The sequence below is a fragment of the Balaenoptera acutorostrata genome, chromosome 6 (assembly GCF_949987535.1).
Source record: "Balaenoptera acutorostrata chromosome 6, mBalAcu1.1, whole genome shotgun sequence".
NCBI lineage: Eukaryota > Metazoa > Chordata > Mammalia > Artiodactyla > Balaenopteridae > Balaenoptera > Balaenoptera acutorostrata.
In genome coordinates this window covers 2,646,216-2,664,505 of record NC_080069.1, presented here as the reverse complement: position 1 = coordinate 2,664,505, position 18,290 = coordinate 2,646,216, and the positions used below count along the sequence as shown (strand labels likewise).

At 37.3% G+C, this 18,290-nt stretch overlaps 1 protein-coding gene across 9 annotated transcripts in view; it reads left to right on the top strand.

The window, feature by feature from the left end:
• NEK1 (NIMA related kinase 1) overlaps nt 1–18,290 on the top strand; it is a 206,392-nt gene that overhangs the window by 173,288 nt on the left and 14,814 nt on the right. For all 9 annotated transcript variants that reach the window (XM_057548150.1, XM_057548156.1, XM_057548154.1 and 6 more), the window contains 6 exons: nt 2,671–2,759; nt 3,854–4,086; nt 11,137–11,288; nt 14,322–14,530; nt 15,555–15,685; nt 15,859–15,991. In XM_057548150.1, the coding sequence (XP_057404133.1) occupies nt 2,671–2,759; nt 3,854–4,086; nt 11,137–11,288; nt 14,322–14,530; nt 15,555–15,685; nt 15,859–15,991 (947 nt within the window). The remainder of the gene's footprint in view (nt 1–2,670; nt 2,760–3,853; nt 4,087–11,136; nt 11,289–14,321; nt 14,531–15,554; nt 15,686–15,858; nt 15,992–18,290) is intronic.

Below are 18,290 nucleotides of genomic sequence, written 5' to 3'. Positions count from 1 at the left end.
TTTTTTAACACTCGTTTCTTTCTCTCCAGTTGCATTGCTTCGTACCTTTATACAGTGTTAAATATTGGAAATAGGGCTATCTTTGTCTTGTTCTTCATTTCAGTGAAATGATTCTAATGTTAACCCTTGTTAGGCATGACTATAATTTCTAGCTCAGAGTATTTACTCATATTTTACTGGCTAAAAAAGTCAGGAGTGTATTTTGTCAAATGACCTTTCGGTATCTATGGAACCATTCATATAATTGTTTTCCTTTATCTGTTGGTATAATGAATTATATTAATAGGTTACCTAATATTGAAGTATCCTGCATACCTTAGTAAACTCTACTTGGCCATGAGGTACTACTATTTTAATGTACTTCTGTTTGCTAATGCTTCATTTTAGGACTTTTGCATTAGTACTCTGGAGAGTCATCTGTAGTTCCCTTTCGTCATGGGAAATCACTGTCATATTTTGGTGTTCTTTTTATCTTCCTTCTTAAAAAGTAATTGGAAGTTCCTTCCTTTGCTGTGCTTGTAACAGGGATTGTCAAATGTTTTCTGTAAAGGGCCAGATTGTAAACTTTTTTGGCCGTGTAGACCTTATGGTCTGTGATGCAGCTGTTCGATTCTGCCTTTGCTCTGCAAAAGCAGCCATAGGTAACACACGAACAGGTGAGCATGGCTGCTGCAGTGCAACTTTGTCTGTGGAAACAGGAGGTGGGCTGGACTTGGACATGGATGCAAAGCTGTACCGGCATGTTTACTGCAGGAGAGTCATAGGAAATCATTTGAAGTAGTCTAAATAATCGTTAGTATGGAAGCAGCTAAAAATACTGTTCCTTTCTCAGTATACCGCATAATGGGTACGCAGCACTGAAATAAAACGGAGCTCCATGCATTAATATGGAAATATGTCAAAATATTGAATGATTAACAGAATAAAATTATTTTGAATAAAAAAGCATTTCCATATATTAGAATAATGCTATGATAATCCTATTAAAATTATTATATATCCTTAAGTGAATATATATGTATGTAAATTTAAGGGAAAAGTATGGTAAGATGTACACAAAACTGATAACAGTAAAGGCAACTGGGAATTGAGTGGTTAGGGGACTCCTAAAAGCATCATTTTTTTTTTTAATTGAGGTAAAATTTATATAACATAAAATTTATCATTTTAATCATTTTAAAGTGTACATTTTGACACTATATGGTTCCAGAACATTCCCTCAACCCCAAAGGAATCCCTGTGCCCATAAGCAGCCACTCCCCGTGTTCCCCTCCCCCAGCCCCTGGCACCACTGATCTGCTTCTATCTCTGTGGATTTGCCTGTTCTGGATTTGACATTTCCTGTGGAACCGTACAGTGTGTGGCTTTTTGCATCTGGCTTCTTTTACTTAGCATACTGTTTGCAAAGCTTATCTGTGTTGTAGGATGTATCAGTTCTTCATTCCTTTTTATAGCTGAATAATAATATTCCATTACATGAATATACCCTATATGTTTATCCATTGAGCAGTTGACAACATTCAGCAGATGATGGTGGGTCATTTCCAGAGTTGCTTCTGCCTTTTGGTTCTTTTGAATAGTACTGCCATGAACATTGTGTACAATTCTGTGTTTGCACACCTGTATTCAGTTCTTTTGAGTATATATATTTAGGAGTGGAATTGCCACAGCATATGGTAATTTTATGTTTCACTTTTTGAGGAACCAAGGAACATTACATTTCATATGAAGAAATGTATTACTTGTATGATTAAAAATAAAGCAAAACTTTTAGAAATAAAAATAGAAAATTGCTCAAAATTTAAAACTGAAAAAGTAAAAAATTATTTAAATTTGAAATGGACTAAAAAGTACTAGCAAAATTAAAACTGCCTTATAAATGAAAACCCCAGAAATAAATTACTGGCAACTTTTGGAACATGTTCTTGTAGTTTTTACATTTTTGTTAAAAAAAGAATACATCAATTTAGTTCCCAGCATGTATTGAGATAACAATTGTGAGTTCTTCTTTACATAAATCAGTTCATTCCCTTTAAGGGTTAAAACGTTTTTATACATATTATTCTATTCCTTTTACTGTGCTACCCAGCATTTTTTCAAATCCTAACACCATTTAATATAAATTGGTCTGAAAATTGCTTACTTAATAATATATCTTATCATTCCATATCTGGTTATACAGATCTCTACTTCATTTTTTAAATAGCTGCATAATATTTCATAGTATATATCATCATTGCTTTCTATTCTCTGATATTAAGGGGCATTTTGATTGCTTACAGAAGTGGTTCTCAAACATTGCAGCATTTCAAAACAACTGTCTCAGCCTTATCCCCCAAAGTTCCTGACTCACAGGACTAGGGCAGAGCCTGAGAATTTGCATTTCACACAGGTCTCCATGTATTGCTGACGTCTAGGGGGCCGCACTTTGGGAACCACTGGGATGAGAATGTTGAGCCTGGTTGTTGTGAATGAGTGTGACTGGTGAAGGTTTGAACGGCTGAAACGTAGGATTGTGCTTATAAGAGACAGTGCGTGTATAAGTGAGAAGAGTATTCAGAAGAGGGATCACAGGGCTCTAGTGAACTTGTGTTCCACTCTTTTGTATTTGAGAGTGTTTTTATTTCTAGTAAGCCATGTGTTTTTAACTGGTGTTTCTGTTTGTGGCAGGTTGGAAGATAGGATCACCATTCAGCAAAATGAAGTTTCTGAAGATGGAGCCCCGAGGGGCATGGATCACCGTAGTGAAGTTCATGTAGGTGAGCATCGCTGTATTGGCCTGATTACTTTCTGCAAGGTCATTAGCACTAACCTGTTCTGTTTGGACTATATATTAATGGAGAGCATTGCTAACCACTGACCTTAATTATCTAAAAAATATAATAGGCATAGAGCACTGGACTCCGCATTTATTTTTTTATTATGTTTTTTGGAGTATAGTCGATTTACAATATTGTGTCAGTTTCAGGTGCACAGCATAGTGATTCATTTTTTTAATTTGCAGATTAGATTCCATTGTAGGTTATTACAAGACATTGGGTATTGTTCCCTGTGCTATATTTGTTGGTTATCTATTTGATGCACAGTAGTGTGTATCTGTTAACCCCATACTCCTAATTTGTCCTTCCCGCTCCCTCTCCCTTTCAGTAAACACAAGGTTGTTTTCTATGTCTGTGAATTTGTTTCTGTTTTGTACATAGATTCATTTGTATTATTTTTTATATTCCACATATAAGTGATATCGTACAGTATTTGTCTTTCTCTGCCTGACTTATTTCACTAAGCATTATTTTCTCCAGGTCCACGTTGCTGCAAATGGCAGAATTTCATTCTTTTTTATGGCTGCTGGACTCTGCATTTATAAGCCTGTATTGTTTGGCAATGTGGGCAGTGTAACTTTTTGGTCAGTTATCTTACTGAATGTTCAAAACAAAAAGAATTGCTGGCCAAAGCTAAGCCAGTATCTCAGGACATTAAATAAGTGGTCTTCTTATTTCTAATAGTGTTAATTAAAATATAAGAAGTACAATTTTTTAATATCTAACCTATAGGAACAAAGATAACCTGGAGCTATTGAGTGTTTAAACAGTACTTTTTCACATGTCCTTGCATTTGTGTCACATTTTTGAACTTCTGTTATAATGGAAGAATTTAACAAGTTAAATCTCCTTTCTGAAAATAAAACATACCTGGTTAAAGATTATTTATAAGGTAATAAAATCACATATATATTTGATTTTGTTTTTCATGGAGTTTTTGCTATGATTCATGTTAAATAGTATACTTTTTCAGTATCACTTAGCACGTTGAGTACTGTATAGACTCGTCATGTAATCTTTCCTTTATTCCACAGAACCTGGGGTGGATGGTTCTCCACACTCTGAGGGTGATGTAGATGAATCTGTGCAACCAGAACCATTTTTCCATAAACACTTGAAAGCAGCCTCTCAAGTCCAGTCAGTCCTCTGTTCACTAGAAGAATCCTCTCCACTTCGACCTCACTGTGGTTCACCACCAAGAAATAAAAAACAGAGTTCCTTGCTGATTGGACTTTCAACTGGTCTATTTGATGCAAACAACCCAAAGGCAAGTAGGCTCCTCAAGTGGAAAACGTTATCCATTCGATAACATTTCACATTTTCTGTTTTTCTTTGATAAGCTATAATATTGAGTTTTAATCCCTTAAAAACAAACACATACACATGAAAACACACTCATCAAAACAAACAGAAGCAAGAAAAGCCCTCCATCTTCTCCCCAGTACTGGAAAGAAATTGCCCCTGGGAGTACAGCCCGGACGAAGGCTGCCTCGTTGGCTCCAGGTGCAGGGGCTCTTCGTAGGCGCTGCTTGTACTGGCGCAGAGCGTCCCTCCTACACCCGTGCGTTCTGTCCCCTTCCCGTCCCCGCCCAGATTCCGTCTTTAGTATTAGACTAAGCGTGAGCGTTACGTCTCAAAGGGGTAGAAGGGCCGTGTTGCCTAATTTGTACCTAGAAACATTAGTAGATGTGCATCTGCACTTTCTGGTAAAAGTGTTCCAGACCTCTTATCTTTTCTCACTCTCTGTTTTAAAAATATGTAACCAATTTTTTTCTTATTAAGAGATTAGAACATTATAGAAAATTTAGAAATGTAAGTAATCACATATCATTTTGTTTTATTACTTTTCATATATGTAATTTTTACATATATGTAACTTTTTAATAAAATAGGATATTAGGCATACTCTTTTTGTAACCTGCTTTTCTATTTAGTATATATTATAAAATTATTACAAATATTACTATCACAAAAACAGTATTCTGTCATATTGTCAAATATTCTCTCATATCCTCCTGAATGGCAACAAATTCCATTGTTCTGCTATGTCATGTTTTCTTTAATCTGTTTTTATTGTTGGGCCTTTAGATTTCAATTTTTGTTGTTGTTATAACCACGTTTGTCTGTATCTTTGTTCATATCCACAATTATTTCCATAAAATAAATTTCTGTAAGTGTAATTCAAAAAGGTATATTGTATAATGTCTGATTTTCCTTCAAGAAACAGTGTATAGTGCTATAAATAGTATGTGAGGGCTTCCCTGGTGGCGCAGTGGCTGAGAGTCTGCCTGCCAATGCAGGGGACACGGGTTCGAGCCCTGGTCTGGGAGGATCCCACATGCCGCGGAGCAACTGGGCCCGTGGGCCACGGCTGCTGAGCCTGCCCGTCTGGAGCCTGTGCCCCGCGGCGGGAGGGGCCGCGGTAGTGGGGGGCCCGCGCACCGCGATGAAGAGCGGCCCCCGCACCGCGATGAAGAGTGGCCCCCGCTTGCCGCATCTGGAGAAGGCCCTCGCACGAAAACTAAGAGACCCAACACAGTCATAAATAAATAAATAAAATAAATAAATAAAGTATTAAAAAAAACTATAAAAAAAGAAACAAGCGTTTAAAAAAAAAAAAATAGTATGTGAGAGTTCATACTCTAAATAACACCAACTATTATCATTTACTTAAAAATTGTGTATTTAATGAATGAGTAATGGTATCAACACTTTAAAGTTTGTATTTCTGTTTTTACCAGTGAGTTGAACATTTTTCATATATTTAACTCTGCATATGAATGAATTACCTGAATTCTCTTGTCCTTAACTGTTTTTTAAATATTTTTTAAATGAAAAATTGATTTTCAGTTTAATTTTCCAGGTGGATATGTTTTTACTTTGTGGAATATTTTCTTATGATTTTCTCAAATGCAGAGACTGCTAAATTCTCACTTATCTGATAGCATTCAGATTTTCAAAGGTGTAAACTTAGTGTATCCTTGGTGGGCAGAAAAGTATCACCATATAATTCATGTATTTACTTTTGTAGTAAAGGTGTATAGCTGTCTTTATCCCAGAGCTTTTTAGTAACTTACTGCTGTCTATAAAAGTGAATGGACTTTTAACTGAATAATACATTTGATTACTTGATTTCCTTTCATGACCTTAGTTCAGCCTTAATAGTTCTGTAGAAGTACTTACTCTGGACTTACGCACAGCAAAGCAGATTTCATGTAGAGGGAGGGGACAAGAAAAATCTCTGGAAAATAAAAGCAGTCTATAGCCATTTTAAGGCAAGGACAGAAAGCCATGCCTGCCTATCCCATAAATCTCTGAGATCATGAGAGTTCATCACCGTGCCAAAATAGTAAATAATCAGTGTTCATAATGGTGGCTTTGAATCATGAAGAAAAGGTGAAAACTATTTATAAGCGTTTATAGAATCCGTTTACTAAAATGGGATAATTTAACCTCCTACAGAGATTTTTGTTAAAAGTTTTTTTTTTTTTTAATGTTAAGTCATACTACTTTTGTCCTTTTTTTTAATTAAAGGAAATCCTTCTTGAGCTTTGGATCCTAACCTCCCTCACCTTCTTAAGGAAGTCACTCCTTTACTTTTGCCCTCCAGCCTGCATCATGAACGTCTTTCTCTGTGGTGGGTCATTCCCACAGGACACCTGCTCTAACAGGTCCCATCATAAATGGCAAACTTCCCGTAAGCACATGTCCTCCCCCGCTCCCACCCCACTTCTCTTTGTTGTATTTTTGCAGTGTCCCTGCCACTCACTTCCCAGTACATTCCAGTGTGGTCGTCAGCCCACTTCTCCACTGAAACTGCTCTTGCCAAAATCGCCAATTACCAGTACATTATCAAGTTCCCTGTACCTTTTTCTCTCACCTTTCTTGACTTTTCTTCTTTCAACAGAGTTGATATACACCCTTCTTTTATAATCATTTTATCTGTAGGCATCCTGCGTACCATCTTTCCTGGTTTTCCTCTGCATTCATTGTCACTCTCCGGTTTCCTTTGCTGCAGCCACTACTACTAACAGATCTCCTTAAAAGAGTATAGATTCTTCTGTCATTGGGTGAATTGTTCTGTAAATGTCAAGAATTAAGTCCAGTGGTGGTGTTCACGTTTTCTTTATTTTTACTGATTTTTTTTTGGTCTACATTAACTATTAGTTGCTGAGAAAAGAAGATTGAAATTTTTAACTATACTTGCATAACTATCTATTTCTCCTTTCAGTTCTGTCAACTTTTGCTCCATGCATTTTGAAGCTCTGTTATTGAGTGAATAAGAATTTAGTATTGTTCTCTCTTTTGGGTGAATCGATACATTTATTGTTATGAAGTGTCACTCTGGAATAGTGTTTTTCAAGTCTTCTGTATCCTTTTTCTTTTCTTTCTACTTGTTTATCAATTACTGGGAAAGCACTGTTGACATTTCCAGTCAATTGAATGTAAATTAATAATATTTATGTCTTCTTTATAAATTGACCCCTTTATCATTATGAAATGACTCACTTTATCCCTGATCCTGTCACCTTGTTCTGAAATCTACTTTGCCTGGTTTTAACATAGCCATCCTAGCTTTCTTATGCTTAGTGTTTATATGGTATATATTTTTACATCCTTTACTTTTTTTTTTTAATTAATTTATTTATTTTTGGCTGTGTTGGGTATTTGCTGAACACGGGCTTTCTCTAGTTGTGGCGAGTGGGGGCTACTCTCCATTGTGGTGCATGGGCTTCTCATTGTGGTGGCTTCTCTTGTTGTGGAGCACGGGCTCTAGGCACGCGGGCTTCAGTAGTTGTGGCACGTGGGCTCAGTAGTTGTGGCTCGTGGGCTCTAGAGCATAGGCTCAGTAGTTGTAGCGCACGGGCTTAGTTGCTCCGCGGCATGTGGGATCTTCCCAGACCAGGGCTCAAACCCGTGTCCCCTGCATTGGCAGGCGGATTCTTAACCACTTCGCCACCAGGGAAGTCCCTACATCCTTTACTTTTAATCATACTTGTTTCATATAGACTTCTTGTAGTTGTCATATAGTTGAATCTTGCTTTTTAACCATTCTGACAGTCTTTTAATTAAAGAGGTTAGACCATTTATATCTAGTGTAATTTTCAATATATTATCAAAATGATATGATTGATAAACTTATCATTTTGCTATTTGTTTTCTATTTGTCTCATTATTTCTTTCATTCCTTTTTTACTTTTATTCTCCCTTTTGAATTGAGTATTTTTAGTATTTTATTTAATCTCTACTATTTGCTTATAAAGTAGACTTTAAAAAATATTTAATGGTCATTCTCAGTTTTCAGTATACATCTTTAGTTTATCCTGGTCTGCCTTCAAATATTGTACTGTGTCACGAATAGCATCAGAGCCTTACAACAGTACATTTCCATTCCCCTGCTCTTGCCTGTCCTTTGTGGAATTGTTGACATGTGTTTTATTTCTGCATGTATTATAAATTCCACAATACATTTCTATTGTTTTTGCTTTCAACATTCAATTATCATTCACAGAAAGTAAAAATTGAGAAAGGAAGTCTTTTATATCTACATATTAACCATTTCCAACATTCTTCATCCCTTTGTGTAGAATTCAAATTTTTATCTGGTACTATTTTTCTACGACTTTAAGAACTTCTCTAACACTTCTTGTGTCCCTGTTGGTGATAATTTTTTTTTTAGCTTTTGTTTATTTAAAAACATTTTAATTTCACTTTCACTTTGAAAGGGTATTTCTGCTAGATCTAGACTTACATTGTCTTCTGGGCTGCACTGTTTCTGACAAGAAACACCATAAATACAGTGGCAGCTTTCATAAGGCCGTTGTAACAGAGTGACTTAATAAAATTGAGAGTATAACACATAAATGAAGATTATTGAAGGTAAATTTGTAATAGGTCAGGATGAAATAGTGTAAAGATGAGACCTAGTGATCTCATTTGGGGAGTAGAGTGGAAGACTGATCTCTATGAAAACTGGAGAATTTACTTTCTTGTTATAGAAAATGCAGAGTGGGGGAAAGTAAATATTAATGTACAATTCACAAATAACACAAGTGCCTTAAATGTCTTGTTTTGATTTGCTAAAATATCAATTCTTAGAAAATGTCCGTAATTTTTGCCTTTGGTAAGTGTTCATAATTTTTTAATGTTTTAAGTCCATTTTTAACCTTGTTTATGGGTTGAAGTGAGCAAGTATTTGTAGAAGCTATTTTGAGGGTGTAGTGTTACAGTTGAATTGCAGTAAGCAGAAGCTAAACAAATGTGCTCATCATAAACTATTTTATAGTATAGCCAGCGGATTACTAACACATAATTTTATATTAAAAATACTACAGATGAAAAACTGAGTTGATAGAATTAAGTAGAATTTCATGTGAAGTTCTATTAGTGCAACTACTACTAAATTCATTCATTCTTTATGTGGTTGTCTTCATTTTTGAGAAAAAATAGAACCAACAGTGAGAGATCTAAAGGAACTGCATTTTTTTAAATGTTTTAAGGTTTTCTAAAACATTGGTTTCCTGTTTGATTTATAATGGTACCAAATGCTAGCTGCATAAATAATCATACTACAAAAAATTTTGGAAAAATTTAGTCTGACTATAAATGAAGTAAGATCTGAGGCAACATGTTCTGGATTAATAGCTATTTTCAGGAGGATTTCTTTCTATTAATGTCCAAACTATAGAATATTATTTAAACAATATGAAAGAAATCTAGTAGACTCAGAATTACAGAACTGGAAGTGTTCTTATATAAAATTCTTCTTATGAAGATGAATATCCTGTCTAAAACTTTAACAGTCTGTCAGGGAAGACTGTGAACATTAGGATTTTAAATATAGGACCTTTGGGAACTGTTGGATTGCTGGGTGTGTAAACCCATTCCCAGAGGTACAGACCACTTGAAATTTCTTTCTAACCCTATTATTTTATGTTAGGTGATGAAGTTTATTTTAATTAATGACAGGAATAAACTAGAATTGAGATGATTTTACCAGGGCTAAAATTTATCTCAGCCTAAAAAATATTGTATCCTTTCGTGTAGTCCCCTTGTATTTAGGTATACAATGCGTATATGCTATTTATTTTTATCGATTAGCATGTATCTGGGTAAACTGTTAGTGGCTGCGTATTTTGCATACCCCGGGTTTATAATATATGTGGCTCAAACCATTCAGATAACAAACAAGTCAAGCGTAAATTCTGCTGACAGTACCATTGTTAAGTGCTTTAACCAGGCAGTGTATCTGCACCATCTTGTAGTGCATCACCATTTTTTTTCTCTTGAGTGCTGTGATATGTAAATTACGTTCAAATAATAGAAGTCTATTCCTTTTTATTCTCAAAAACGGATTGTACCAATAAAATTGGCCAAGTATATACATTTTCATTAATATGCTAAACACTGTGTGTTCTGCACAGTCTCCCATCTGGTGCTGGGTTCTTATCGGGGCCTTAGGAGTCACGTTTCAGATCTTACCGATCCCTTTAGGGTTGACCATCCCTGAGACTGACTTCTGTAGATGTGTGTGCCGTAGCCCTGTCTGTCCGTCACGTTCCGGCTGTGGAAAGGGTGCTGGACAGAGGCTGTCCCTGTTATCCTGGTCTTGTCCAACGCGGTTCACATTCCGAGCACCTCCACCGTGTTGTGCTGTCTCATCTCGGTGTGCTGGGCTCTTCCTCACCCTGCCGCTCCAGGTGCTGTCAGCGTGAACTTGGAGGTGCCTATCTTCCCAGCCGTCCTCTCTGGTGGGAAAGGCGCTTGCTGCTCGCAGGCCGCTGCTCAGGGAGGCCCCAGGGGGCTCTTCTTTGCACTAACTGGAGGCCCCGCTCTAAGCTGTTGGCCACCCAGCATCTGCTAGGGCAAAGGGACCCTAAGGGCCACCAGTTGTGTGGGGTGCTGCTTAGCCAAGCTTGGGCAAAAATACCCGGAGCACGTTGGACGTCGGGAAGTGAGAGGAAGACTCAGGAGGGGTGCTGTGGCCGAGGGGTGGCAGGGCCTGACCCAGCTCCAGCTGCCTCCACGTGCACACCCCAGATAAACACCCTCCCTACCTTTTCAAGTCCACTTCACATTGAAACCCAAGCAGAACTCGCAAGCTTACTTTCATCACTGAAAAAATACTGAGCTGAAGTTCAAGAGAAGTAGGTTCTCAGCTTAGGCAAGTCACCCTGAAGCTTCTAGCTTTAAATGGATGATCGATGTGTATATATAGATAACAAAATTATTATTAGCTCCAATTTTCTAATTTTTTCTCTCGTTTTAATTTTCTCACTGTCTCACTCCTAATAAGATATCGGTTGCCTTTTTATAGATGTTGAGGACATGTTCACTTCCAGACCTCTCCAAGCTGTTCAGAACACTGATGGATATCCCCATTGTCGGAGATGGACGTCAGGATAATCTTGAACTGGATGAAATGGAAGATGAGCATGTGAAGGAAGGACCTTCCGACTCTGAGGACATGTGAGCATGGTGACATTCGTAGATACCGACACTAACAGGATTTCTGAATTTACACATGTTGTGGAGATGGAGACTCACCCACAGTTTTTAAACATGATCTGTAGCTGACCTTGCACTACTCCTTTAACTTTTTACAATGTATTTAAAGTACAGTCACGTAAACTTTGATATGTGTGTCTGCCTCTAAATACTGTAACTTAATGCCACTTGAGGAATGTAAGGACAGGGTCACCATTGTGTTCTCTGTCTTACTGGCCACTGAGCATCCATCACAACGCTTGATGTGGCTGGTGCTTAATTGAGTGAACCTCAGCAGGGTAATGACTGTTTGGTAGTGTGATGCCACATGGTACAGGGATTGCAGTGGGAAACTGAAGGACTCACTACTCTACTCTGCCCCAGGAAGATGCCAGAAAGCTCCGTCCACATCTGTCTCCTGCCGGCTGTGATTTCAAAACCATGGCAGTGGGGAGTTAGCAGGTGGAATAGTGTGTGTGTGTGTGTATGTGTGCACACATGCTCACATGTGAGTTCTGCACTTAACTGCTTTCACAAAATTCCCTTCTTATTAATGCCTGAGGAATCTAGAATCCCAGAGGAAAATTTAACCAACACTCCTGGAAGAGCTGGTAACTGGCAGCTCCTTAGACAGTAATACCCCTTTACCTTCCTTGATATCAGTCAGCCTTCTCAGCCCATCCAACAAACGTTACAGACTTTTTGGGGAAGTAAAACCAGAGTGTTCAAGAAGTGTATTCAAGTCACCAGGAAAATAGGTTGCAAAATGCTATAATTTTTATGATTTATCTTTTGATTTGTTTGAATTTAAGTTTCTCCTTTTTACCTCTGCCTTTCAATAGAAACAATGTGTGTTTTGATCTAATTGAAAGCATGATATCAGTCTCATGATTTCTCTCCCTCTAATTCTTGAGCCGGGCACTGCATCTGGTGCATTTTATTTTCTGCTTTTGTTTTTCTTAAGGCTTGCCCTTTCTTTTTAAATTTCTAGCCAAACTTTATCTTTCAAAGGTTGACTTTTGAATTCTCTGTCTGTCCAGTGGTTAACACTCCATGCTCTCACTGCCGAGGGCCCGGGTTCAACCCCTGATTGGGGAACTAAGCTCCCATAAGCCACGCAGCGTGGCCAAAAAAATAAATAAAATAAAGGTTGACTTTTTTTTTCCCCCATAGAGTTCTGTAGATTTTTGCTGGTGCCCTCAAAATTTGGAGGAAAAGTTACCTTTTTATCCTTGCTTCTTCTGCTTGGCTGTAGTCATTAAGCACTTTACGTTGTATTTTTATTAAGCCTGTTGGATAACAGGACAACATTTCAGCACCTCTGTGGTTGACAAAATCCTTGGTAACAGTTTTTTTTCCTCAAAGTTTTTATAAGTCATCAGTTTTTATCTGAGTGAATATAGCTTATTTGTGGCTTATATTCTTTTAATAACGAGTTGATGACAGAATTTTATTTTAAAATTTAAGTTAGAAGCTTTTAATGTTATTTTTTAAATTTGAAAACTAAGTTTTTTTCAAGTAAGTTACTCCATATGCATATAGGGAAATTTCACTTGACATTTTTCTTTGGAAAATATGCATTTTTTTGATCCAAACTTTACTTTTGATCATGTAATAAGAAAACCTACTAAAAAGAAAATTCAGGACCAGGGTTTAAAGTATCTGAGTCAATTTTTTGAGTGCTCACTTCATAAAAGATATTAATCCTCTTACACTTTTCTGACACTGGCATAGTTAGCAGCCCACTAGCTTTAATACCATCTGTGGTGGAAACTAATTCCTCTCCAGGAAGATTTTACCAACCGGTTGATGCCTAGTCACATAGCAATGGCACCTAACAGATGTGCGTGGTATGTAAGTCTGGTAATTAAATATTAAGCTAACTGCTCCTAGGATGATCCGAAAGATTAGACACTGTCCTTCTCATTCTAATTAGATGATGTTTGCTTTTCTTTAACTGCTGCAAAGTCAAAGTGTAGGAGTTTGTACACATATGTACAAAATAAAGATACTTCTACATTAAAAATTATTTTTCTGTTAATGAAAATTTTGTATGAGGTCTCGCATAATAATATTTATGTTTTAGCTCTTCAGTAAGTATTTGTTTATTCAATTAGAGTCTAAACTTTAAGAAAGGGCTTCATCAGCCTTGTGTTCTGCTTAATATCGCTTTTCCACTATTGAAATCCTCACTGGGGGTCCCTAATCTTTCAGAGGACTTTATGTATCTAAAACTCGAATTAACTGTTAGTCTCCAAGTTCTTCCATTTGCGTGCCCCAGGGAGCAAGGAGCAGCTCCTCGGAGGAATGGAGCCGCTGAGTGTGCTTCTTGGGTCTTGTAGACGTGGTCAGAAGGCCTAAATCTCAGTCTCGTTTTTGTCATTTACTGACCATGTGGCCTTGACAAGTCACTTGAGCACCTTGATCCATAGTTTCCCTGTTTCTAAAGTGAGTTTTGTATGGATAAAATTTAAATAGGATAAACAGCTTTAATAACTAAGGTATTATACGAATGTAAGATATTACTTGCATAAATCAGTTCATTTCAGCATCTGTAATTGCACGAAAGTAGAATTAATACTCTGGGCAGTGCCTGGAGGGCAAGACCCCCGCAGTGAGGCTGGTGCACAGCTGTCGCACATCCACACCAAGGTTTTGCTGAACCTTCAAAACTACATGAAAGAAAAATATTTAGTCTGGCTCTTCAATATTGAAACATTCTTTCAAAACTTAAGGAATTAATAATGTTGATAGTTACATGATTCTCTCTGACAAATCAGGACCATTTTATACAAGTCATCTTCGGGCGTATGTATTCCAGAAGATGTGTCGTGTGCTTTATTTATCAATTGTGTGAATCCTCATTTCCTTTGTTAAAAACTGTGTGTTTTTTCAGATTTCTTTTTACCCACCACGAGTACTTTTACGTAGAAAGGAGCACATGTATATTGAGTTGAAGTAAAATTTCAGAAAGGTAAAGTTTTGGTAACGCTCCATTTAATTTTTAATTCTCAGTGCGTTTGAAGAGGCTGACACAGACTTACAAGCGCTTCAGGCCTCCATGGAGCAGCTGCTGCGAGAGCAGCCGGGGGAGGACTACAGCGAGGAGGAGGGGTCAGGCCTGAGGACCAGCGACGCGGAGCAGGCCGCCACTGGCACGGACGCGGGCGACGAGGACGACAGCCCCAGCAGCGGGAGCGCTCTCAACGAGGAGTGGCACTCGGGTGCGTGCTGGCCCACACTGCAAGCAGAGTGTCTCTTCCTGGCCTCCGACACGAGCCCCTTCCAGCCTTAAGTGAGGCTGAAGCCTGCTCTGCGTCGCTGACTTGCGTTCACTCTCTCTTTTCACAAAGTCTCCATACGTAGTTGTCCCATTTCTTTTCCACTGAAGTATGGAAATGCTTTTCTGAAGCATTTTTATCCTGTTATCCTCCACTTCTTGACTTATTTTCCTAGTAATAAAGATAATAACTTAGTTTTCTTAGCCCTTTATGCTTTACAAAGGGCTTCCACATACAGTGCTTAACCAGCAGGGTTAAACTGAAAGAGTTTTTAAAACCTTGGCACGTTTTTTTTTTTTTTTTTTTTTTTGGTTTGGAAACAGTTCCTTGTTCATATCATTGACCCTAAGATGCATAGAAAATTTGTGTATTTAAATGACAATTTATTTGAGAAGACGAGGTAATGTGAAAAGGAATGATTCTGCATTCATTTTTCTTTTACTAGAATTTTCCAAATTACCTGGGGCATGTACATGACATAAAACATATAAAGCATTTATAATACTTTTTAAGTGCCTTCCAAGTTTTATGATATACATCTTAGGTCATCTGTATGCTCGTTCATGTTTTGCCCCATGTTTAATATCAGGTTTTTAAAAATAGAGTTGGTTGCCTCAGTGCAGAACATATGGGTATGCTTTTTCCTTTTTTTTTTTTTTTTTTTTTTAGCTAAATTCAGTGACATCTCTTGGAAAAGTTTTTATTCTAACCTGACTTACTGTTGATGTCTATAAAAGAAAAGATTTCTAAAGTAACATTCCTGTTAAGACAAATTTATATATATGTACATTGATTACCTATATAAATGACAAGTATTATAATGACAGAAACTTTATATTGAATGTACAAGTAGTCTATCTCAATGACAATATTCACGTGTCACAGGATTTTAATCAATTATGGTAAGAATTATTTTATTTAGTCTTTTAAATCATAAAATGTCTTCTTTTTTATTTATGTTTTTTAGATAACAGTGATGGTGAGATAACTAGTGAATGTGAATACGACAGTGTCTTTAATCATTTAGAGGAACTAAGGCTTCACCTAGAGCAGGAAATAGGCTTCGAAAAGTTCTTTGAGGCTTACGAGAAAATAAAAGTGAGTAAAATGTCACTTAAAACATTTAATTTTGAAATATGCTCTGTTTGAATTACTAGTGAAATGACAGTGATTTTTATTGGTCAGTAGACCCATTATAAATAACAAACAAAGTCTCCAATTAGAGGAGGTTAACATTCAAATATTAATTTATATTTGGAAATTCGGTATAGGCTGTTCATGAAGATGAAGATGAAAATATTGAGGTTTGTTCAACAGTAGTTCAGAATCTTTTGGGAAATGAACATCAGCATCTTTATTCCAAGATTCTTCATTTAGTTATGGCAGATGGAGCCTATCAAGAAGGTAAGATTTCCTCACATCCTTATATTTTAAATAAATGTGCAAAAAATAAAATGACAAATGTAAATTGATGAGCTTATATCACGTGCATTTTGGTGAAATCTATATTGGAATTATACCTCGTACTTTTAAGCAATTAACTGTGTCCTTCTCTTTGACTGATTCTGGCATAAGCTTTTATTGGCTTTATTGGTTTTTTTTTAAGTCAATATTTTAATTTAATTTGCAAGTAACATTTGAATGAGATTTTTAAAAAGCCTCCTTATTGGACAGCTCTAGAAATTAGAATGCTTTTTTATTAAGGAGGCAGAATTAAATTTTTAGACACATACGTAAAATTTCTCCTAACTAGAACCAAATGTAACCTCTTCTGTTCAGAGTAAGTAGAGTTCATCTACAGTGATTTGAGGGTAAACCATTTTTATATTTGGAAAATGTTTACCAATAGAATCACTCAGAATGTGTTAGGACTTTATTAAAAGTTACTAAAGTTACAAATGTTTTTCCCCTTGAATTGGTCAAGAGCGCTAAGCATGGGACCTAGAGACCAGAGTTATACTCCCGGCTCTGACAGGCTGGTCACAGGACACAAGGAGATTTATTTTGCCTCAAGTTTGTTTCCTTTGCTATCAGATGGTGCATGACCTCCAATCTCATGCACTGTGGTGGGTTTTCAGAGTGTTTATGGAGGCCCCCGTGGGCCTGGCACTTCATTTCTGTGGCCACTGAAGGGCACGGTCTGTGCTTACGTGTTGTGTACAGTTTCCTTGGGAGATGAGACAGATAGATAGGAAAGGAAGTGTAAAACTATACATAGAAGTGCTCATTCTGAAATGTTTTCAGTGCAGTAGGAATTAGAGAAGGGAGATCAAACTGGGAAAAATGGAAAGAAACGTAGAGGGTGTGACTTGTAGGGAAAAGAACAAACCAGCGATTCATGTGTGTTAGGGTTAGACTGACTGTATTAGGAGCTTCCTGTTGAGAATTAGTCTTTGTGATTGACACTGTGAAACGTGTAAGGCACATGGAGGAAACCAGTGAAGGTTTCTGAAGTGAAAGGACTGACAGAGTGGAAGAGGCAGCGGGAGCACCTGATGGAAACGGTAAGGCAGTAGGCATGAGTTGGTGAGGACCCGGACTTCGTGTTCAGAGGGGTGTTCAGTTCAGGTATTTCAGAGCCAGGGTTTTATTAAAATATTTGACATTTTGACTCATGAAAAATTAAGTCTGCTAAAATCACAACTCAAGAATGCTTTTTATTTTGGGAGAAACTTTATGGTTATGTAGACTTATTTACATTAACTGTAAGCTCAGCAAAAAATGTTTCTTGAGTTGCTTTAATGGAAGTAAAAGTCTTGTTAAAATTCTAATAGTTATCGTTAAATTGAAACTAGAAAATCTTCAGGTAGAGTAAGTACTCTTTTTTTTTTAATTTATTTATTTTATTTATTTATTATTGGCTGCGTTGGGTCTTTGTTGCTGTGCGCAGGCTTTCGCTAGTTGCGGTGAGTGAGGGCTACTCTTCGTTGTGGTGCTTGGGCTTCTCATTGCGGTGGCTTCTCGTTGCGGAGCACAGGCTCTAGGTGCACAGGTCTCAGTAGTTGTGGCACACGGGCCCAGTAGTTGTGGCTCGCAGGCTCAGTAGTTGTGGCGCACGGGCTTAGTTGCTCCGCGGCATATGGGATCTTCCCGGACCAGAGCTCGAACCTGTGTCCCCTGCATTGGCAGGCAGATTCTTAACCACTATGCCACCAGGGAAGCCCAGTAAGTACTCTTATAGCTTCAGACCCCACTGCATTTTCATTACTTTTCTTCTTAAGCTAACAGAATAACTGCCAAGGAGTAGTTCAGGCCATTAGCAGCAAGGAACAGATTGAATGTAAACCAGTCCTTTTTGTAAGCCAGCAGTTAGTGCTGCCTGTGTGCTTCACTATGTAGTAGTTCAGATTATCAGAAATAGGCACAAACAGAATCATGTTTTGTGCTTATGGTGTGGTTGCTATGAAACCTATCAGTAAAAATTTAAGGGAGTTCTTCTTTATTAAAAAAAATGTCAAAGGACAATAAAATAATTCCAGTTTGGGGAAAAAATATAAGAACGTACTTATCCAAATAAATGTTTAGTGTCTTCAAAGCAGAGATACAGACTTATTCTAATGAAGGTATTCCATTACACAAAATATCTTGAAACTTCTCTTTCAGAAATTCCCTGACAGCTTATATACCAGATTCTTTTGATTGTCTTTCTTGATACAAGTCTATTCTGAGAGCATTTAATTTTTTTGGAAAAAGCTTAAAGTTA